General features: G+C 33.1%; 1 protein-coding gene across 5 annotated transcripts in view; it reads left to right on the top strand.

Annotated features, from left to right (window-relative positions):
- FAM13B (family with sequence similarity 13 member B) overlaps positions 1 to 24,822 on the top strand; it is a 72,061-nt gene that overhangs the window by 4,885 nt on the left and 42,354 nt on the right. For 3 of the 5 annotated variants that reach the window (XM_011362381.2, XM_011362379.2, XM_011362380.2), the window contains exons 2-8: positions 5,455 to 5,621; positions 6,863 to 7,054; positions 7,487 to 7,699; positions 13,124 to 13,301; positions 13,597 to 13,738; positions 16,883 to 16,978; positions 19,145 to 19,305. In XM_011362381.2, coding sequence (XP_011360683.1) covers positions 6,898 to 7,054; positions 7,487 to 7,699; positions 13,124 to 13,301; positions 13,597 to 13,738; positions 16,883 to 16,978; positions 19,145 to 19,305 — 947 coding nt within the window. In that variant the 5' untranslated portion in view covers positions 5,455 to 5,621; positions 6,863 to 6,897. The remainder of the gene's footprint in view (positions 1 to 5,454; positions 5,622 to 6,862; positions 7,055 to 7,486; positions 7,700 to 13,123; positions 13,302 to 13,596; positions 13,739 to 16,882; positions 16,979 to 19,144; positions 19,306 to 24,822) is intronic. The other 2 variants (XM_011362383.2, XM_011362382.2) reach the window with 1 other exon arrangement.

Here is a 24,822-nt window from a genome sequence, read left to right as displayed (position 1 = left end):
TGAAACTAATAATTTCAAGATAAATTTTTTTCTTTTAAGGGGTAGTCTAGTGTTTGAATAGTGATTTTTGCCTAGTAAGTACAAAATACTTAAGTGTTTTATGAATTACCTTCTGTGTGGCTTCATACATTTCAGTGAAATTTTAAAATTTTCAGTGATGATCGTAGTCATGGCCTGGAAGAACATGTACCTAAATGACAACAGAGTTAGAGTTCTAGTCACTAGTTAGTGACTTTGAACCAGTTTCTTCAGCTCTCTGAGATTTTTTTGTTTTTCTTCTGAGAAAGACCATTATCTGCCCTGCTTATCTCACAGGGGAGGTTGTAAGGACTCAGTTGGGTAATGAGCTGAAAAGTACACCAGAAATGATGGCATCAGTTCAGATACTGGAGTTCTGTTGTTTAATGTTCACAACTGGAGAAACAAAGATGAAGTGATTTTTTTTGCTCTCAAAGTTCAGACTAGTGGAGAAGACATATAAAAATAAGTATAGTCAGTGCTTTTTTGTTGTTCATGTTCTAACTGCCTGCCCCCTTTTTTTCCAGAGTGGTTTTTATACCAATCTGTGCAAAAAAAGAAATGTTCTGACTTCCAGAGATCCATTTGGCTAGAGCAAGTTGTAGAATTACCCTTAATACCCCTTACAGAAAAAAATGAAGTGTGTTGTAGATTTGTATTAATGAGCAATAGGAATGGATAAACTAGTCTTCTTAAGACCTTACTCATTAGTCTAAGGTAGGCCCTGAGTGTGCATGCTTACAATGGAGAAGAGATTACTAGAATAGAGGAGTCTTGAAGAGTCAAAATTGAGATTATATGCACATGCATAACTGACTAGAAGATATTCACTATTATGCATATGTGCGTTCTCATATTTTGTTACCTTCTAAATCATAGTTCCTTTTTTTGAGGCTCAATCATTGTGCTAATATTTAGTGGGAAGATCTAATATAGCATATATTCACTTTGACTTAATAGAGAATCATGCTAAATTAGTGGACCAGTTACATCGAAGTAAATATGGGGAAAGGGAATCTGTTGGGAGTCATCTTACTCTAGTACTTTACAGGCTTACCCTTTAATCAGGAGACAAGCATTTAAAGTGTCACCTTTCTTCATACTTTCATAAGTAGGATCAAACATAACATACCTCTCCCACTCTTTCTTTTTTTGTTTAATGTACTGATATATCTCAAAAGTATATTTTTTATGATTAAAAATAGAAACAAATTGTGGCTCTGCATTCTGTATACTGAACAAACCCTTTCTATTCCCAGATGAAGTTGGATTACCAGTGCTCTGGGTCACTGGTCTCAAAAGGTTATCCTTTGAGGAAATTTTTTTATCTAATCTTGGAGACTAACTCCAAGTACCTCATGATCTCCTTGCATTTTTGAAATCAGAATTGTGGCTGGTTTCTAAAGTAAATGTGAGAGTAACTCCTTTGCCCTTGCATTACTGTTCATTTTAATGTTCTGGTTTCTTAAGACTTAAGTAGCTTTCATTAGAAAGTTTCACAGTTAGGTCCAGTGACACATTCAGGCATCATCACTTATAAATTTTGAAGTTTAGCTTAGTGACTGGAGACTCACAGTACATGTAAAAGGGGGAATAGTGCCTGCTTCACAGCATTATTCTGTGTATGAGAAATAACTTGTAAAATGCTTAGAGGTATTCCATAAATGATAGTTGCTTTCCTTTTATGATTTGATACTCTTTGATTAATGCTGGAAGTAGATATGGCAGCTTTTAATCACTTAAGCAAATGCTCCACCTTGTTAATCTTCAAATGGCCAGTGTCATTTCCTTTCGAACAGCCAGTATCATTTCCTTCTCATTTATGTCTTTATTCATCATATATTTAAGAATTAAATTGTGTGTTAGGCATTGTGTGAGACCTTTGGTGATACAAAGATGAAATGACAGGGTTTTGCCTTCAAGGATTCTCTTTATTGATGGACAGACATACTTTTAAGTTGTATGGAATAATTGCTGAAAAGGTAAGAGGTACATTAAGAGCAAAGGAGAACTCTGCCTCTGGAATTCAGGGTATGTTTAACAGAAGAAGTTGGAGTTGAGACTTGAAGATCGCTAGAAGTTTGGTGAACAAGATGAGGTTGGTCATGGTGTTGAGTTAGGGCTCCAGGCACGGAAAACAGTGCAAAGCCTGAGAGGAGTGTACTGTGAACTTCAAGTAGTTAAGTATTGCTGGAGAGTAGAGAGATGTGGAGGAGTGAGTCTCAGGAAAGGAGATTTTACTGGTAGCTGAAGTACTTGTAGGCTATGCAGTGAAGTTCAGAGTTTATCCTGTATGCCAGAGGTTCTTAAAACTGTGTGCATTATAATCACATGAAGAGCTTTAATATTAAACATACAGAGACCTAGTCCAGGCTCTCATGGATGCTGAATTGGGGTTGTGGCTTTGCATTCTGTATACTGAACAAACCCTTTCCATCCCTAGATGAAGTTGGATTACCAGTGCTCTGGGTCACTGGTCTCAAAAGTGAGGTGCTGGCACTTTGGATGGGCAGATGACCTATTAAATAGTGTGTGTGCGTGTGTGTGTGTGTGTGTGTAGTATTAAAATTTGTTTCTATTTTCAATCATAAAATGTTATTTTTATGCATTTATTATGTGCATCATATACTAGTATATTTTTCCACTACTCTACTTTAGAAATATACATACATATATGAGGGCTGTGCTCATAATTTTTTCCTGCTTAAAAAATTTGGAGTCCAAGGCTCTAGGCAGGAAAAAACAATTGAGGAATTTTGTTTGGGGAAATTCAGGTTAGGTTTTAGTATAGAGATCTGTGAGGAAAATAGATGAGAGGGCTTAGTCATGGGGGATTTTAACCCCCTCACCCCTGCCCTAATTTCATTACTTTTGCCTTGATTTGAGTAGCTTGAAATCTTGGTTGAAGGTATAAAATAAAAAAAATAATTGACTGTGGCCATTTAACCCTTTTGAGAGTTTGTGAAAATTAGCCAGGCTATTATTTACCAATAGATTATCTCCAAGGGCAACCAATTTTTGCCTGAATGCTTTGAATAAGAGAGCAAGGATGAGCTGTCTCTCAAGGTGAAATGTTTTATATTTAGTGAGTTGCAATCTCTGAAATATATGTGCTATATCTAGTACCACAATTTTATAAGTGTAGTACCACAAAATATGCTTGATTCCATTGTTCATTGTAGTTTCGTAGAATCACTATGGAGGAGGATTGTCCCCTCAAGCACGGTGTTAAGGTGTACACAGTTGAACAGATCCTTAGGCATAGAGATAATCAGTTGCAAGACATCCTTTATACTTTTTTTTTTTTTTTTAAGGCAAAGATGTTCCTAAACTTTGGAGTTAGAGCACTCTTTAAAAACTTTTTAGTCCTGAATTCTTAGTTATACTTTGATAAATTACTTAAGGGCAAAGTTGATATGAATTTAAAAATAGATCTAAATGACTTTGTTTTTCTGATCTAGTAAGCATCTATGAACACTTGACAGATAAGTTTTATGTGCTGTTGAGACGTGTTCAGCCTTTTTGTTTTCTTGGTGTACTGTTAAGGATCTCAGACACATCAATGCCTTGTCAGTTTCTCAGGCTAGGAAGGAACCACTAAGTTAGCATATTGGCAACTTTCGTAGTGCCATCCTTGTTCAGTTAAAATGAAAGAGGTGCCTTTTCCTTTGCTTTGGTGAACTGTTTAGAGCTCACCAATGAAAAGCTGAATGTGTGGAGCAGGGGTACATTTATTTTTCTTAAGCTTTGGTTCACTGACTTAGACACAGCAATTGTGTGCAAACTTAAATCTCTGTTCTCAAATATTTTCATTCCGCCATTGGTTGAATCTACAGGTTCAGAACCCATAGATACAGAGAGCCAACTGTATATAGATCCTTTAGAGAGATTAACTTTAGGGACAAGATGTTTAATGAAGTTACATTAAAAGTCAGGTTGATACTCTCATGACATAAGAAAAGGGAGATTTGCTTGATGTACAATAAATGAAGACTTATTGGAAGAGTCTGTCAGAGGCAAATTTTGTGCATCATTAAGATGACTACTCAATGTTTGGTGTTTAGGCCTGCAATGGTTGGTACTGAACATGTACAAACTTCTTTTTCCTTGTCATTATTCCCTAAACAATACAGTATAATAACTGTATACATAGCATTTGCATTGTATTAGGTATAAATTTTCTAGAGATGATTTAAAGTATATGGGAGGAGGGAGGATGCACATAGGTTATATGCAAATATTGTGCCCTTTTATGTAAGCTGCTTGAGCATCCTTGGATTTGGTATCTGAGCTAGGCGGGTTGTGTCCTTTGGTTATAACTGAGTAGGGATGACTGACTTCGAAGTTGTTTTTCAGATGAATAGAGACTACATGTTTTAGCAAGCATATGAGGATGTTTTGGAAGTAATCATCTACTGAAAATTGGTTGTAGGAATGTGGTTTTCCTTCCCCTCAGTTTTTAATGTTCCTCCTAGAAGTACATGTTACTAATAAGACTTTAAAAAACAACACTGAATGATAATACTCTCTTGCTTACCTGAACTGTGAACCCTCATAAGCAGAATGCTGCAGTGTACTTCACTGAGCTTATTAAAAGTTTTTAAAAATAGATTACGAGAATTCACAGAGGATGATGAGACAGCTAGAATTTACAGAAGATTAAACACATTGCCAAACAGGTTTCCCCTTCCTCCCCTCTCTCTCCAGCCTGCTTGCTAGTCTTTTAACATTGTGCAAAAAAGAGAATGGAAACTGATTCTCTGTGTATTACATGCATGCGTTATCTCATTTAAACTTAACAGGCGTATAGGTATTATTTTCTGTTAGGAAACCTAGGCTTAGAGACATGGAAGTTGTTCAGGGTCACACCTACAGAATAGTAAAGTTGATACTTGAATGCATGCCCTTCTGGGTCTGTTAACTGATCTTTTCCAACATGTACTATTTGCCTCTTCGAATTGGAAAGCTCAGACAACTAGTTCTTGCTAATAAAATGTTTGTTGTATACAAAGAAAAGAATAAAATGCAGTTAAGTGCAGTTCCAAGCTTAAAATTGTATCTTCTATTCTTTCATCTGAAAGTGTTTCCATGTTTAGTTCTGAGTATAGAAGGATGGAATGAAACTGGGTGAGGTATGTATGTATGCAAATGAGGGCTCCATTGAGGAAAATGGATTATTTGAATGGTGTAATCCCTGACGATGTGTACTGTCAAAGATTCTCCTGTGCCATTCCTTTATATTATTAGCAGAACTATTTTACCTTGGTTAGCTATCATAATTTGAAATTTTGTGCAAGATTTTGCCTCTAAGTCACAGATTTTTTAGGGAGAATGCTTTTCAGTATAGGCACCTTCCTAAATGAACCTCACTAATTCTAGTGTCTTCTCACAGTTAAAGATGTGGGAAACTAAAAGGTTTTTTTTTTCTTCTTCTAGATTAACTGCTGAAGTACTGATCGAGTTCTGTGTTTCTTCAATGAGGAACTACAGGCTGATCTTCTGCCATAATCTCAAACAGCCATAAATGACAAAAGAATGTTTGCTCAGTGAGGGTAGCTGGTGCAGAGTCCATTTTTTAAACTTAAGTGTTTAAGTACTCAAAGGTAAGTTTTCAAAATGGTAACTATCCCATGCTGTATAAATTCACAGAGATTTTGGAGTTTACTTCCTGTTACTACTATTTTGTCATTAATGAGGTTTTGGTCATTAGCTGGCATCAGATGTGTTGAAGAATGAATCGTGCTTCTCTAAAACTATTTAAAATTTTATGGCGTTTTGCTGTCCCTAAGTTAATTTCTGCTGTTTCTGTAAGTTGGATGGATTTGTTTCCCAGTCATATTGTGACATTCTTGATCCAGTGTATACATCTATTCTATATATGGACTTTATTTTTTTGTAAACTTCAGAATATTGAGCAGGTTAATATTTTTGCTCTTTTCTCTTTCTTGTAGTGCAAAAGGAATTGTTTTTCTGGGGTGATGAAAAAAGCCCAGTTTGTGTCATTTTGTTCATTATCAACTTTTGGGAAAGTTTCTCTTTTTAAAAAATACTCCTTTCCCACATAATATATGTTTATTTTAGAAAACAAAATTTTCCTGGGACTACTTGGTTTTTGAGGCTTTAGATATTGGAAACTTTGTTTTTTTTTTCCCACTGCTGCTTTATAATTCTGACAGAGTTAAGACAGATAACTTATTTCTTCTTAACTAGACTGGGTGTGGAGCTTTTTGTTTTGAATATTTGTAAAACAAGGTTGATAAAGGAACATTCTCATTGAAAGTTGATGTCTAGAACTGAAAAATTTCCTTTATTTATGAAAACATTATGTCTGTTCTGTCCTATAGAAATAAGAACTGGTTAACCTTATCTCTGTTAGCCCATTGTTTATAAAAAGTGATTATTAAGCTATCATTATGTAAAAAGTGATTCTTTCCTGTTTGGGTGCTAATGAATGGAGGGACTAGATGAGCTTCATATAGCAGAGTCCAGAAATGATTAGATTTGGCTTTTTACCTGTGTCATTAATAGCTTTGTCAGTAAAGGTCTTCTGGGAGCCAGATTTGTCCCTAAATTTGTCTTGGGGCATTAATTTTCTTTTAAGTTTAATGATCAATTTTGTCCTTGTTTGATAAGTATGCCAATGTTAAAGGGAGTATTTAAAACTAACCGTACATAGTAGAGAAAATGCTTAGATGAGTGTATTGAGCTTTATTTGTAGAACACATCATGGGCCTATATTTAATAGAACACACTCAGGTAAAGCCTTTTTCTTTAATGTATATTAGTCATATTGCCACCTGTTAATCATTATAGTCTTTTTTTGTTGTTGTTTTTCATTTGGCAGAAAAGACAGCTTTGATTTCTGGCTGCAAAAAAGATATGAGGAAGAGCTCCTCCCCTTCCTTGAGTAACTGCAACTCCGTTCTTGCTAACAAAATATTTGGAATTCCACTTGATGAGCTGCAGCAGGGAGGACATCCAGACAATGAGGTTCCGTTCATAGTCCGCCACGTTGTGGACTATATCGAGGAACATGGTATACATTTCCTTACTTTGAGGGCTGGCCTTTGTTTTAATAAACACAACTTACCCTTTTTTGACTGTGGATTTTTTTTTTATATATATATACATATAGAAAGTCAAAAATATAGTGAGAAAAAACAATAGAAATTCTTTTTACGTTTTAGTTTTTTATACTTGGAAATGCCCAGCCTAGAGCATTTTTTAGTGAGGGAGAGGGGGTAATAGGAATATTTTTAATGGATCATAAGGGATGGGATAAAATAGAATCTCTCTCAGGACAGAGTTAGTATGTTTCTAGATGTCTAATTTAAAGGTGTTTAGCCTAATCAGGGGAGCCAAGAATGGCTTTCCAAAAGTATGAATATTTTAAATTGATTAGAGAATAAACATATGGCCAAGTAGTTGAGATTGAAGCTTACTTAATTTTTGTCTTAAACTAATATAGGAGGTCTGGAGCAACAAGGACTTTTTCAAGTCAATGGAAATGCTGAGACAGTGGAGTGGCTTCGGCAGAGATACGATAGTGGAGAAGAGGTGGATTTGGTTAAGGAAGCAGATGTTCCCTCTGCTATTAGCCTCCTTAGGTTTTTTCTTCAAGAACTTCCTGAACCTGTTATCCCTGGCAGTTTGCATATTCACTTGATGCAGCTTTCTCAAGGTAACAAAATTTAATTCTTAACAATTTCATGTAACATTAATTCCAAAGTCTTTATCTTTTAGAAATCTCGACATGTAAATGGTAATTATAGTAGTTTTAAGATTAATTTCTTATGTTCTTGTTTGGAGACATAGGCTCTTTGCGGTTGTATGACTAAGCAACTTCTTAGATTCTTGTAGTACTATTTGCTTTTTATAATTGGTTTTAGTCAGCCTATGATACAGAGTGAGAAGGAGGAAGGACAGGAGACAAGAATAAGGAGTAGGGGGATAGGGAAGAAGAAAAAATATATAAGGTGGTATGTGTGGCAGAAAGTGGGATAATAGCCAGTGGTGTTGCTTAGTGGTGATGTTATTATAGGATATTTATCCCTGATTTGATAGAACTTCCTAGATAAAAACCAGAAGACAATTTTGATTCTAGATTTAAAACATACCTAAAACTTGTTCTTAGACATTTGCCTGAGGAAAAGAAAATATCAAATTGGACATCAACCTCTAAACTAAATAAAGAAAAAAAATTTATTTGTCTTGTTGGTTTAGTTTTTTTTTTTTTGGTGATTAAATGTAAGGCTTAGATGGAGTGGAATAAGGGGCAAGAAAAGTAAAGGTGATAGAGGTAGGCAAAAAGGTAAAAGAAACAAGATGTGAGGAAATGCTTCTGATACTAGAGCCAAGTGGTATTCATGTATAGGTAATGGAGTGACACGTTTTATTATTCAGGAAACTTTATAAAGTCAGCATGTAATACTATATATTTCTTGAATTAAAAATTTTTTTTCTGGCTTTTTTATTATAACATCTCTTTAACTTTTTGAATTGGGGCTTCTAGAGAAAGTCTATGGCATTAAGAAATTATAACTACTTCCTTTAATGCCTGTTACTGTCATAGTGGGACATTTTATGTTATCTTTGTGTGTACCCTTAAGCAGTATGCAGTCAGAAAAGGTGGATTTCCTGTTGGGAATATCTATCCATTGTACTACTTAAATTTTAAACACCTTTGAGCTTAAATTGGTGGATGCCTCTGATGTGCAAAGGTCAATACAGTGATATTTTATGACCCTTTTACATATTTTTTTTTTTCTGTACAGCTCGATGATAGGGCTTATTTTGAACTTGTTAAAAATGGTTAGCTGATACAATTTCGTTCTTTTACTGTGCCACTTGGCTCGAAAGATAGGTTTCAAAATGAAGTGTCATCAGTAATGTCACCTTTTTTTCAAAGTGTAGCTTTATTTTTTCTCCCAACAAATACTACATTTTTTGTTTTGAATGTCTGAATTTATTTCTTCCTTGTAGAGGCTTTTTCAAATGTTTATATTAAGTCACCTAATAAGCATTTTGTATCCATTAAATATGTAATGAAACTGATGAATTAGAGTTTTTTGAGCTCTTTTTGACTCTAGAGACATTCTATTTGTTCTATAGTGATAGAGTTCTATGTTCCCTGTGTTAGTTGAATTGTACACAAGTCTTTAAAGTTCCAAGAATCACATAATATTTCAGTCTTGAATTAAAATTTATAAAAGAAAAATTGGAATAAGATTTAATGGTAATAAAGTCATTGACTCATTGAGACTATCAGAAGCTGTTTTGTCACTAGGATTGTCATTTTGATTGGTATTCATTTAAAAGTACGACAGCATCATGCACTATGTTATCATTCATGGAATTACAGTATGCATCTGACTAATTATTCTTATTTTAACATTCACTTTTGAAGGAATTTAAAGTGCACAAAAATGCTTGTGGCCTATAAGTCCTTCATGTTATAATATGAGAATTCCACCATTCCCATCCATTTCCCACTTTATAACCATTAACATTTGTTTGTATGCATACACACACCCACATACACCAATATTTTAATAGGTATGCAGATAGTTGTGGCAGTACTTGAGGTGATGTTTGCATTTCTGTTGTAATATAATCTATTTTATTGTGTTTATCCTTTTACCATTCTTTTGGAAAAGTGTCTAGGTCTCTGGACTAAGATTCCTCTCTCTATTTATTGTAGATAAATATGGTAATAGTTCAATTAACATTCGCAAATACATAGAATATTATTGCTTTTAAGATCATGGAGGGAGCATTGTTGAAGTTGCATTTGAGTTAAGTGTTTTTAAAAAGTAGTTTTCATTTTCTGTGGTAGCAGGACACTGCAGTGTGGCATTTCTGATGTGATTAGATACTTTATTTAAACCAGGATTTCACAATTTTGGCACTGGTGATATTTTGGACTGGATAATTCTATATTACAGGGAGCTGTCCTATGAACTGTAGCATGTTTAGCAGGGTCCCTTGCCTCTACCCACTAGATCCCACTGGCACCCCTTTCTCCCAGGTTTTGACAACCATTCCGTTGATTGTCAAATGTTGTCAACCACTGGTCTAGACCATGATGGTTTGTCCAACTACTTATACATTATGTTTTGGTAGAAAATACAGTTTCCAGTTTTGTGAATGATGCTTGAAAGAATTGCTAATCAGGGGAAACCTCTCTGATATATACACATATTTTTCCAGGATATAATTTAACTGGGAAGTAGGCTCAAAAGGAAAGAAATTTAAGCAGATGTGTAATATATATATACACACACATATATACAAAAACATTATGTATATATATTTCTCGCTTCTCTGCCTCATTTGAAGACTTTAGAAGCAGCCTGATAGGTATAAATATTTTTGTGTAGTAGAAATGTGCACAAACAAAAGTAGAGCAACTGGACTGTATTTCAAGTAAAAACAGCATTGCTCACAATCTTACCATTCCATCAGCTCAGTCACCTAATATTTATTGAACACCTGCTATATGGTAGACACTATTCTAGATTCTGGGAATGCAGCAGTGAACAAAACTGGGCAAAAATGTCTGCCGTCATAGAGCTAAAACTCTAAAGGGCATAAGAGGAGATAGAAGAGAAATAGCTGGTGAACAAAATAAATACATGGGTATGGGTATGTTAGGTGATAAGTGCTACAGAACTAGACAAGATGTTATGTAGACTTCATTAGTGTTGCTATAGTCATCATATTGATAATGTTAATTACTTACATGTATTTTTTCAGTTGATATATGTGATTTTCTTAAATAATCCTTTTCTACTAAATGCTTAGGTTAAAATTTTCCACCAGTTTGATATGACATGGTTTAAAAAACAATCCTGGTACTGTTCCATCCAATTACAAAATCAAAGTACCTGTTGTGTTTGAATGGATACAGTGGTAGTATTATAAAAAATAGAATTGTTACTGGTTGCATTTTAAATTTTAAGTAAAACTCATGTGACTATAGACTTTCTGATAAACTTCTTAGATGTGTGATTTTTTTTCTGAGTAAATGGTTACATTTAATATGTGGTTATCCATATGTGAAACATTTTACTTCTATGGACACAGAAACCAAATCCCAAAAGGACAGACTAGATGCAGGAAAGACGGGAGAAGTCCTACTTGTTTACGTGAATAGCCTGCTCAAAATTATCACTACAATTAAAAAAAAAACCAAACTAAACATCAAAACCAACAACAAAAGAATACTTTTAAATCAGTGGCTAAACAGGTGGTCATTGTCCTCAATGACCAAACCTCACACACCTTGCAAAAGGCTGGCTTGAAAATCTCTGAGCAGTAAGATTACTGTAGCTTTCCTTAAAACATAAATACAGAAAAGTTTTCACTTATTTGACAAATATTTAAATGAACGCGTTCTGTGTGCATTTTGTCAAAGTAAGATTTTCAGATTTTAAGAGGGTATTTTTTCCCCAATTTTTCAGAGGAATTACATAGGTCAACTTAATTTGTAATAACTCAATTCCCTGCCAGTTTAAGAGCAAGCTATTACTGAAAATGAAGATGTGAAATAGGTATGCTCAGTTTAAAATGTTCTAACTGGTCATCTTTGTCAGGTCATGGGTTCCAATTTGGGGTTTATGAAACAGCCATATCAATAGTGAGTCTACATTATGGATCAGAAGATAGAGTAGAGCCTACCATGGAAAATAAAGACATAAAGTCCCATTAAAAAATATTTCCTATGTTCTGATGTTGCTCATTGTAGTAGTTAGGAATAGAGCAGTGAACAAAATGGACAAAACTCCACCATCCAAAGGTAACCATTTTGTTAACATTTGGATTAAATGTGTTCCAGATGACATTTTTGTAATACATATGTATGTATATACAATTTTACAAAATAGGTCACTCTTCAGGTTATTTTGCTATCTTTTTGCCATATTTAGCACCTAGTCGCAAATTTTTTAATGCCAAAACTCGACTCTACATAACTTTTAATGCTTCACGGTATTCTATTTAATTCCATCATTTCCAAATTTGTATATGAAAAACAATGCTATGGTGACTGTTCCTTTAAATACATTCTTATTTCATTGATCTTATTAGGATGAGAAATAGAAGAATTGCTCTAACAAAGGTATGCACATTTTAAGTTTTGGTATACATTGCCAGATTACAGGAGGGGAAATTTAAAGAAATGACAAAAGATAAACAAAGCAGATGTGTGATACTTTGCAGAACTGTCTAATGTGACATAACCTACTATCAAGAATTTTTTTTACCAAGAATTAATTTTTAAAGTAATTTTAAGAACCCGAAGAAACATAAAATGAAAAAAAAAGTTGGGTTTTACTCTTGAAGCAATAAATTACTTCATTTTGAGGGTACCTCTGAGAAATTACCTTTTCTAAGTGGGGCCCTCACCAATTAATGGGGTTGATACGGGCCTAGTTTCTGTTAATGAAAATTCATTGACATGATAAACAGAGGGCCTAGATTCTGCTAGTTGAAAATTACTTGCATAACAGAAACCAACACCCTCTTAGAGGAGAAAAGCAAATGAAGGAGAATGCCTTTTTTTTTATTTCTACTGATACTGCTGAGGTTAATTGTTTTCAGGAAATCAAGGGAAGAAGAAAGTCACTCTTAACCCTTTTCCTTCCTTGTTTTCTCATTCATCAAGTGGAAAAGTATCACTGATATTATTAGAAGGTTAAATTGCTTCTCTTTGTTGCTTATTAGTAGTTTATGTTGACTGGTATTGGCTAGTGCATTTAAACTGTAATTAGTCGACACCGATTTGGAAATACAGGTACAGTTATGCAATAGACAGTATGATGAGAGTAAAAAAATAAATTAGAGAATTGGACCAATGAGTAATAGATGAGGAAAACATTCTCTAGCAGTTGAGGAGTTGAGTTTCTTCTCTCCAACTCTAATCTTCCATTTAAGTGAAATGCAAAGCCCTAAGGCATTTGGCCTCTAGTAGAGGAAGTGAAGTTTTGAATTGTAGTAAAAAGATGATGTGGGTGGAGTAATATTAACCTGGCAAAATATCTAAGCTTTGCTTTTACTTTGTCAAAAAAAAAAAACCGAAAAAAAAACCTTTCATTATGTTTTACAGATTATAATAACGAAGATGAATTTGGAAGAAAGTTGAGGTTCCTCTTGCAACAGCTTCCACCCGTTAATTACAGTTTGTTAAAGTTTCTGTGTAGATTTTTAGCCAATGTAGCATCACATCATGAAGAAATTTGGTCTGCAAACTCCTTGGCTGCTGTCTTTGGGCCAGATGTCTTCCAGTAAGTTTTTATCATAAATTTATTTTAATTAAAAAAACCCCTGAATTTGTGAAATAGAATTGTTACTTCTCACAAGGATCATGGGTTGCTTGATGAACCATTATTTTTTATTGTAGATCTGGTTGATTTTCCTAGCATTTTTTGAAGAGTGCAAATTAGGTCAGCTTTATAGATGGGAAAACTGAGGCATAGAATGATGACATAAATTGCTCAGGTTTATAAAGTGACTCATTGGTTATATTCTAGCTTTAACTGTGATTTTAAGAACTATCAATTTAATTTGGACTTTTATTAGCATTTACACAGATGTGGAAGATCTGAAAGAGCAAGAAATAGTGAGCAGGATAATGGCTGGACTTCTGGAAAATTACTATGAGTTTTTTGAGAATGAAGAGGAAGATTTTTCATCTAATGATTTGAGTTCAATTACTGAACAGGTGAGAATATTTTAAATATTCTACTTGGAGAGAGAATTAAAAAATGTATGCTCTTAGGGCTTGGCACAAACTTTGGTGGAATTTTTAAGTACTAAGCTGGAAGAAATTCTCTTGATTATTATGTTATAATCTATATCCATGTAGTATATGAATGTGGTATTTTTTCTGAGCAATTTCTTGTCCTCAAATTTGGTTATATGGGAAAGGCATTGAAACCGGAGTAAATGGTAGAGATTTTGTGGGGGGTTTTTTTTTTTTTTCTTTTCTTTTAATGTAAACATTGTCTATTTTGTAAGAATAGTGTTTTGTTTTATTTTTATTTTTATTTATTTTTTATTTTTTGCAAAGAAACTGCTAGCATAGAGGAATGAAGGCAAAGGGTGAGAAATAGAAGGTAGAGGGAAAGATTCAGTACAAAGTTAATGCAAACTCTTAAAGTTTTTCTTGATGAAAGTAGCAAGTCAGTTTAGCAATGTAGTTATTGTCATTAATAGGAAGCATCAGAAGAGTAGCAGTTTAGCCCGAAGATAATTTTTTAACCCTTCTGATTCTTGATTATTAAAATCTATTTCTCAGGCTACATTATATTTTGTTATTACTACTATGTCTTGATGGTTGAGATTGTACAAGTATCCTAGTGACTTTCTCCTTTATGAAATGAGAATATTGACGCTGACTAATTGTAATTTATTGTAAAGGCACATTAATCCAGACTTAGGTTTAGAATTTGTGATTTAGATCTATGTAGAGGTTTTTCTTTTGCATTTCAGTGAAATGATTTGTCAAGCAAACTTCTATTAGGTTAAAACCTATGGAGTTTTTTATATTTTAGGTGCGGGGCGGTGGGGCTGTTACCTTTTTTTAATGAATAATAATTCACCTGGTTAAAAAAAGTAAAGTAAAATATACAGTAAAATAGCTTGCTCTTACCCATACTCACTCCCTCCCCCATTAGTTTTTTATGTTTTTTTCCAATTTCTTTATGCAAATATAAGTAAGTATTGCTTTATAGTTTTTAAATAGGAAAATAGCATACCACCTGCATTGTTCCGCACCGTTCTGTATTTTTTTTAAAATCAGTTAACAGTATATCATAGTTATCTTTTCTTATTGGAATGTAGAGAACATAGCCTTTTGTTTTTACATCTATATCATTCTCTATTTTATGGATGTAACATAATTTTTTGATTTATAGTACCAGTGCCCATTTGAAAAGGTGATAGTACATCCCAGTTTCTCAGAATAGTCCTGGTTTATATCTGCTTTCTGATGTAATAATTAGTAGCTTCCCTTTCACTCTTAAATATGTCCAGGGTTAGATGGTAAATTATAAATCACACTATCTATTGACGGACATTTAGGTTGCTTCTTTTCATTGCTCTTAGATTATAAAGCAGCATTTCTTGCAAGGTAGTTTATTGTACAGATTTTCATTAGTTTATATAGTTCTTGGCTCTGATTATGTGAATTAGGAGTTTTGTTTTCTGAGTAGTCTAGCTTTTATTTAAAACAGTTTATACTGTTAGGTGAACCTTTACGGATAAGTCTTTTTAATACCTGAGGTTTATACTTTCCTTAGTTTTTCATGCTTTCTTCATGTAAGCATTTTTATCTTTTATAACTTTCCTTTTCCCTCCTTTCCTTCTTTCCTTTTTCTCTTTTCTTTTTCAAGTTGTCAGGAACTTTAATGAAACAGTAACATGCCAGATTGCAGCTTATAATGTGTAAACTGAGGATGAAATTAGTGTGCATACATGTATGTCTTTATGAAGTAAATCAAGTGGGTAGAATTTGTTGTCTGAATCAGTGATCCGTGGAACTTTTGGCATGATTTTTTGAAGGTTTCTCCAACTATTATATACAGTCCTGACTTAAAAATATTGATTAAAATAAAGAACTGACAAATCTCTTCAAAATTATTTTTGCTTAAAAGAAAAAGACAAGAAGAGGACAAGTTGGACAGATATGTCTTAAACCTTTAATGTCTTTTGATGCCCATAAGAAATCCATCTTTGGACAATTCCGTGTGCCACTTTTCTTTTCTTTAAATTAAATTTTAGTTTGGTAATTTATTTTTTAAATAAAGTTAATGGCTGCTCAAAATGCAGTAATATATTACATATATTTGGTTATTTTCTACATTTCTAAGATGATTTGACTTCTCAGAAACTGATGATGGATGTTTTTGACCTAATGTTTTTTGTATCTTGACTCCTGTAAAGTCTGCAGGACTTGATTGTTTTATGCCTTGATTGTTTTATATTGTGGTATAATTCTCTGAAATTTCCATTTTTCTGCAGTTTTCCTTATGTATGCTGAATTATATTCATATTTCACATGTATTGCATTTTTTTTTCATTTTTTTAAGCACTGGAAAAATTGACTTAAAATATGATGTGCTTTACATTTAGTAGAATGGCAGTTAATTAACATCAGAAGATAATGTTGAATTTTGCAGATTTGTCTGGATAGAAAAGGAGATGTTAGCATATTGAATAGAATATGTTCAATAAATGGGGGTAGTGTGCAGTCCTGAGAGACAGTGATGTATATTTAATTATCTTGGTCTGTGTTGCTGATTACTAGAATCTATTTTCTTATCAATTTTTATTGTATCTCTGAATTATAAGTGAATTGCAAGTAATAGAACAGATTTTTGAAAGTTTGTTTTCTTTAAAGCAGATTTGATAACTTTAGTTTGACTTGTGAGGCTACATTGATTAGGTATTGGGTGAAAGTAAAACCCCTAAACTCAGCACAGTTTGATTTTATTTTTAAGTTGGCCTAACTTAGATGCTGCTAATTTTTTTATCCACATATTTAAAGATGTAGGCAGACCTGGCCTATCCTGGCAGTGCTTTGATTTTTCTCCCGATTTTGATATTTGAAAGAAGCAAGTTTATCTAGCACTGTCTTTTAGAGTTTTATCCCATTAATGCAAGTATTTGGCTATTAGAACCTTTTCAAGGTAGTAGATATTTTTATTAGTAGTATGAGAGATGACTATTCAGATGATGAATAGAGAGTGTTTGAACCCAAAGTCAGTGGACAGGTTCTTTGAATGGGATCCTTAAATGAATGTGAATCCAGTAGAGTGGTTTGAAGATATAGGTGATAATTATGTTTCTTTATACGTTTGAGAAGGCAGGTAGCAGCGTTCTCCACAAGCTGGAGTCTGGAGAGCAGGCATTTCACGAGGCCCTAGAGAAGGGAATTACAGCAGTCAAAGAAAGAAGAGATGTAAGTATGGATGAGGGTTTTCCTTGAGTTGAGGCAGCTGCATATATAGGGCAGGTTAAGAATAATGTATGGATAGAATAGAGTGTTGATAAGCAGAAGGTCAGGTTGTCAAGAGGATCAAGAAGAACTTTTGAAAATAAGTGTAGGGTGAGAGCATTTTTATCTAAGTTTTTAATGTTCACTGTTACCCAAACTAATTTAGTTCATTCTTACTGCAGGAAGTTACATTGGGAGGCCTGGGAGTCGGGAGATGGGGAGAAGAAAAACCCATAGGTTATTTTTCATGTATTATCTTTGTTTATGATTATTGGTGAAAACACTAGAGAATGTCAGTTAATTTATATAAAGTTCATTGAATTGAATATAATATATTCAATATAATTGAGTATAAGGCTTTTGTAGTTCCTAAGAGCTGTTGACTATAGACGAACTGATTTTAAAATATATGATGCAGTATGTTAAAATAGCAGTACCTCTGTACCAAAAATTTGCGGACTGAATAAATACTCATCTGTTCTCAGTTTATATAGCCATCTTTAAAATTTAAAAAAATGTTCTGTTGTGCCCAAGTTTTTATTGATCAACCACGGTAATTCCAGTTTTATACTTGTGAAGAGTATTTTCTTGCCAGTTTTTTTTTTTTTTGCTTGGGTTACCAGGTAGATAATTAAGTACGTTCTCGACTTTCACTAATTTATTAAATACTTAGATTGAAAAATGGGATAATTTTCCATTTGGTCCAATTTAAAAACTGATCTATCATTTGAGAAATTCACCTTTGTGTATAAATCTTACCTCTTAGTTAATAACCACTTAGGCGAATAGTTTTTCAGTCTTTTTCATACTATTATATGTAAGTGATAGATGAGGGATATTACTTGTAGAAACTTTTTTCACAAAAAATGATGTTACTTGTAGAAAATAGGACCAATGCTATATAGAAATAAGGTGATTTCAGTTATAATGATAACTATTATTTATTGTTTATTATGTATAGGCACTGCTGAAGAATTTACATATATTATTTAATCCTTTTAACTAGCCCTCTAAGGTCAGTAGTTTAGTATTTCCATTTTATACATAGCCCTGGAGAAGTTAAGTAAGTTGTCAGAGATAGTTAAGGGCACATAGGGATGTGAACATAGATCTTTCTGCCTTCAAAGCTTGGCTTTTAAGTACTTAGTGTATTCTACTTGAATGCATGTAATCTGTATTTGTTAATTAGGAGTGTGGTAGAATATCACAGTGTAATTACCTTTTTTTGGTTGAAGTTTTACTTTCTGAGAGTATTCTAGCAATTATATTTGCCTGTCCCTAGGAAAAATAGCACTGTTAACTCTAGTGGTAAATTTATTCTAGGTATTTCCAGTGCATTTGGCTAAAGCGGATGAACGTATACTTTTACTGTTTGATGCTTATAACAACTAAAATTAATTTATAAAAGATGTTAAGACCACTTATGGCTAGTTTCTTTGGATATCTTTAAAAATATTTCTCATATGAAACTTTTGTTGTTTTTCTGTCCATAAAATTCCACTATCTTTTTCTTTAGAGTGTTTATTTACTTATGTAGTCAATTTGATAATGAAAAGTGTTTTATAGCCCCTGTCAGAAAGAGAATTATAACTTTCAGTTGAATTCTTCTGTGTTGTAAGGTACAGTCACTTCTTGAAAAATGCATTATGAATCATTTAGAAATTAGCCGACATTTTCTAAAGTTATTCCAGCTTAAAGCAAAATTTCTGTGCCTTTTTCCCTACATTTAAAAAAAAATTACTTGTTTAATGAACTTGGAAATTGGAAAGCTCTATTAGAAGTCTTTGTAATTATTAGATTTACAGAACTGATTGGTTAGGAAATGAAGCTTTCTTAATGTTAACTAACTACAGTGTACAGGCTTTTTCAGAGTTTGCAGTCTTACACATATTCCTAGTGATATACGAATGTAAACATTACTTTCTACTTTAAAATATCATGTTTGTCTGGTTTACAGCTTTATTCTAATCTGAAAAAGTTGGCAGTTACTTACTGCATAAGAGAAATTGGTCCTAGGAAACGAAGTAAAAAATGTGTTTAAAATTTTCTTAGAATAGTTTATCTTAAATCATGTCAGTTAATTATCAGTTTCATTAAATTTTAATTCTCAATTTCCTTTTATTCATATAGGTTAATGAACTTTCTGAGGAAGAAGAGGAAGATGAAAAGCTGGAACATATAGAAGAACTTCCAGAAGAGGGTGCAGAAAAATCAAATGACATGCCAGAGGTGGTACAATTAAGGATGACTGAAAACATCCTGGAAACAAATAGTGTTACAGCATCAACAAGGTAGTATTTCAGTTGAAAAAAACTTTAGCTTTTAAGCATTTCGTTCTAGATATAGATTCACTCAAGCACTAAATCATACAAATTGTAACAGTTTGTGAAAGATTGGTTTGTATATGGAAAAGAGCAAAAAATTATTTAAAGAAGCAACTGTTCTAAGAAATTTTCAGTTATTAGCTTGTATACCTTTCTTTAAAAATATAACCTTTTACATATATTTTTTCTTAAAGATTGTTTTTGTATTATTAGTCTGTTAATTGCGTTAGGTAAAATTTTTAAAACCTTTGGAAGTAGAATTGGAAGTGGTTAAATTGACTTGTATTTCCAGCTTCCAGGTAGAACTAGGATGAACTAGGCTGTAAGGAGAGAACTCTGTGATCCATTAAGATAGTGCTTTCCAGTCCTTTTACATATGAAGTGGGCAAACTTGATAAATGTGGGAATCTGGAGGCAGTATGCTAACACATAGCAGGGACTTTTGGATACACTGTTTAGGAAGCCTTGGAGACTTCAAGAACTCCTTGTGCAGAGCTCTAGGTTTGTTAAATTCTCTGTTAATTCTCTGTAAAGCTTCACCATTTACTATTTCTGATGAGGGAGACAACTATATATTTAGGCCACTAGGTATTTTTCATTAAATTTGTTTTCAATAGAATGGTGGTTAAAAAGCAGAAGAAATAACAATTTAAGAGAAAGCAAAATGTCATTTAAAAATAAGTAGTAATATCTAGGGGAGGAACTATCCAATGTCATTTAGAAAAATTATAAAGTAATTTAAAATGTATACTGCTAAATACTACTATTACATTTCTCTGTAGGTCTTTAGATCTTTATATTATGTACAGTATCTTCAAACATGATTGTCATTGGAGATTAACATCTTTATTCACTCTGCCCGATTTTATATTTTGTTTGTGTTTTTCTGTGTTTATATGACCTTCTAATTTATTTTTTGATGGCCTCTTAACTATAGTTTAATTACATATTAAGATATTTATAAACTATATGTTAAGATACTTATATCTTAATATGTACTGTCATTCTTTTTTCTGGACATTTTGAGTTATTCCAGCTAGCTTGTCACTTCTTTTCTTAGGCGGTTTTCTTTCTTTTGAATTATTTGGATAAATTTATTAGGCTCTAAGAGTAAACTTTTCTTTGGCTTTTGATAAATATTTCCAGACTACTTAAAAGACGTGACCAGTTTACATTGTTATTGGCATTATTTTCTTGAGGACCTGAAAACAGTAGGTTTACATGAGTGTTCTTTATTTTGTTAGAGTTATTTTGTTAGAGTTATGCTCTCCTATAAGGTGGCTACTAGCTACATGTAGCTGTTTAAATTTAAATTTAAACCAATTAAAATTAAATGAAATTTAAAAATTATTTCCCCAGTTGTATGAGCCACATTTCAAGTGCTCAGTTGTCATGTGCGATTGGTGGCTACCATATTGGACAGTGCAGACACAGAACATTTTTATTATAACAAAAACATTTTTTTTGGATAACACCAATTTAGAAGAATAAATTTGTTAAGTATTTTTATTTATTTAATTAACAAGGGTAAATATTGTTTCAAATGTATGCTAGTAATAGTTTCTTCTCTTTAATCATCTGTCTGGTTTTGTGGAGGATCCTCCTTTCCTCCAACACAATCATTTTTAGATGGATTCATCTAAAAATGAGATTTGGTGGTTTTCAGGGCTCCTTAATTGCAAGTCATAGAAACAGACCTCAGTTAAAGGAAAGAGAAAAGGCAGTTTATTAGAAGGAAGCTGGGTAGGTTGAAGAGTTAAAGAAAAACAGAGATAAGAGCATGGACAGCTCTGGAGAATTTAGTAACAGGGTCTTTACCATGCGGCTATTACTGTGAGTTATAACTATCTCTTTCCATCTGTCATTCTGCTCAAGATCAGATTCCTGTGGGGTGACAGGGGGGAGAGTCTGGCCTAAATTGGGTCAAGTATCCAGTTCCCAGGCCAAGGTAGAGCTGTTCACTGTAATTTATGCATCTACCAAGACCGTTGAGTAGAGGGAGGAGCTAGTTTGCTACAGAAAAAATGGGGCTATTACTAGAAGAAAGGGACGGGTAGGGCTATCAGGCCACAAAAACAGATGTGCCTACCATAGTGATCCTCTAGATTTAGTGATGATATTTATAAATTTCAGTTAATAATTATATATTAACCTTGCATTTTAGTTTTGGCTAATTGATTTTATAAAGGTAAAAAAGTACATTCTTTAATTATCCACCTTGGATGAAAGAAAGGTAGGGGAAAAATATCCCTAGGATGCACAGGGCCTATCATATCGGGAGCTTAAATGTATTTGTTTTGGAGCATAAATGGATACTGTATTGCACGAAACTGGAAATTGAACTTTTGGTAACCTAATTTTTCATCTTTTTGAGTTTTTCTATGAAGTAGTTTGCAAATATTGGAAGTATTAGGTAGCCTACTTTGTATTTCTTTTCAGATGTAGCTGTAGGTGGAAGACATGTTAGAAACATAAGAGATATAAACATTTAGTGATGGTTTAAAATAGCAGTTCTCAGACTTCATTTGGTCTCAGATGTTATACTCTTAAAAATTATTGAGGACTCCAAAGACCTTTGTTAATGTTGATTATGCCTATTATAAATTAATACCATATTATAAATTAAAATGGCATATTGAAACTGCTGGGGGTGTTTCTTTTTTGAGTTGTACTTTGGTAGCTGAAATGTAGGTATTTACAACCTGACTTGTTTTAATTGGTAAATTCCTCCTTTATTAGTTTTAAGTCAGTGGTTCTCAAACTTTTTGGTCTTGTGATCTTGTTACACACATAAAAATTATTGAGGACCCCAAAGCTTTTATTTTTGTGGGTTAAAGCTATTGGTATTTATGAATTAAATATTACGAATTAAAACTGAGAAATTTATTGTTTTAAAGTTATAATAAAGCCATTTCAGGTTAATGTAAAAGTTTTTAATCATAAGTAACCATGTTTTCTAAAATCTTTGGAAAAGTTTTAGTGAGAAAGTTTTTAGTGGCATTGTTTTATGTTTTTACAAATCTCTTTCATGTCTGGCTTAATAGATGACAGCTGGATCCTTGCATTTTCTTGTGCATTTAATTTGTTGCCATACTTTTTTGTTGTTGTTGAGGTATATGAAGAAAATTTGGCATCACTCCAGTATGTAGTTGGAAAAAAGAGAGAAGAATTTATATAGCTTTTACAGACAATTATGAATGTTCTTATTAGACAGTACACCAAAACTAGATACGTGGTAGTTTCTTAAAGTTTATTTGTAATATAGAACCTGAAATCATATCTGAATTTTCATACTGTAATCTATTGGTTTGTCATGCACTTTGAGAGAATCTTTATCCATGCTTGATTTGTGACATGGTATATTGGTCATTTGGAAAATACTGCTTCACCGACTTATTTAGATCTTCAAATGATGATATATTTTGTTATACAAAAGTTCACATTCTTTAATATTACCACTGAATGTATCAAAATTAGAATTTGGTTTTCCAAATTCTAATTCTTGCTTGAAAACTTAAATTTGATAAGTATTGTCAGTTGTTTTTCTTGAAGTGACAGTCTTGTTTATTTTTGAGAAAACGACTGCCAGATATTTAGGTTGGAATAACCATAGTTTATTAACCTATTTTTCAAACAAAAATGATGTTTCATGATAAAAGTTTAGCTCTCAACTCTAACAAGACATGCATTATACTATGCTGTGCAGTGGAAGTGTTTCATGTGTACTTCCCATTTTGTCACACTAAATATTAAAAAGAAATGTACTCAAGGGCTGAGGTAAAATTAATAATTTCTACTGCTTCATCAGGGACTGGCCTCTTTTCTAAAAACAATTGCAAGTGGGTGGTGATGAAGAATGCAATGCCATGGTTTGGTACCACTTGCTTGGACTTCTGTTAAGACTCCAACCAGTATTTTCTACCATTGATTTTGCATCGTCATGCAAATGTCAGCACAGTGAAAAAGGCAAATGTTATGAAAATAGTTTCGACCTTTTGGTTCACAGACTACCTTTAAGTTGAACCAGTGGTATAAATATTTGTGTGTGAGTTATACTGATTGATCTCTTTCTGTATCTGGTATTTCTGTATATCGTTTGCCATTAACCATATTTTGTTAAGATTTGAGCTGAGTTCAGCATGGAAGAATGGTGGGGTTTGTGCTATAGGTGCCCCAGGGTGCACAGAAAGCAGGAATTTTAGTTGCTTTCAAGCCTCACTCTTATCCATGAAGTTCATGGAAATCTAAATTGCCTTGTATCTTTAGATGATAAAAATCTTTCTTTATGTCTACATATTTATCTGTAATTTAGCGTTGATATTTAAACATACAAATTTAAGGGGAATCTTTACCTTTAAAAAATTGAAAGAGGTAGGAGAGTTCTGAAAGAGTACTTAATTCTTAACTTTTTCCCCCCCTGTGCTTCATAATCTTTTCCCTAGGCTGTATTGGAAAAATTTATTTCAGCTTGAGGTTTAGTTAATTTTAATTTATGCTCATGCTTACAGAACTACACATTAAAATACAGTTAACTAGCATTATTATAAATTTCATTTCAAGTTGTGCTTTTAATGCCTTGCTAAGTAAGGTAAGACTTGGAATTTAGCAGGAATAAAAATTAGATATTCTCTTTTGGGGCTGTTAATGCTAGGGCTTCATTTTTATGAGTTCATTCGTTTCTGCTGGTTCAGTTTTAAGTGCAATGCAGGAAAGAGTATAGTGATTGAGGAAGAGCTTTGAGTTCAGTATTTTGAGACTGGTCTCCACTTCATTCTGTGGATGCCTTATTGTTGAGGAAATGTGCCTTCAACTGACTATAGGGGCATAAGAAGTGTAGTACAGTAGTCCCTTCTTATTGATGGTTTTGCTTCCACAGTTTTAGTTACCCAGGGTCAGTGTGGTCTGAAAATATTAAATTTCTCCAACCATCGACATATCTGCTCTTGACATCCAACCATTGACCTCTTTATGGCTCGATGATCTAGGATCACCCCAAGCAGATGATCCTCCTTCTGACATATTATCAGAAGGTCAGTAGTAGCCTAACACTATGTCATAATGTCTATGTCATTCACCTCACTTTATGTCATCACATAGTCATTTTATCATCTCATATTATCATAAAAAGAAAGATGAGTACAGTATAATAAGATTTTGAGAAAGACCACATTCACGTAATTTTTCTTACAGTATATTGTTATAATTGTTCTATTTTATTTCATTAATCTCTTACTGTGCCTAATTTATAAATTTAATTGTAGGTATGAACATATAGGAAAAAAACATTGTATACATAGAATTTGGTACTATCCACAGCTTCAGGTATCCACTCACTAGTGGTCAGCAATTATTTTCTTGTCTTTATTAATCAGAACTCACATCTTTATGATACTATGCTATTTTGCCGCTGCAGCAGATGCATGACTATATTGATAAATCTTTTTTACAGCCATAGGTATGTGTTAGCCCTGGTTTGTGCATAAG

This window comes from Pteropus vampyrus, unplaced genomic scaffold, assembly GCF_000151845.1.
Source record: "Pteropus vampyrus isolate Shadow unplaced genomic scaffold, Pvam_2.0 Scaffold74, whole genome shotgun sequence".
NCBI classification, from domain to species: Eukaryota; Metazoa; Chordata; class Mammalia; order Chiroptera; family Pteropodidae; genus Pteropus; species Pteropus vampyrus.
The sequence above is the reverse complement of the archived record's forward strand: the minus strand, read 5'-3'. Positions and strand labels throughout refer to the sequence as shown.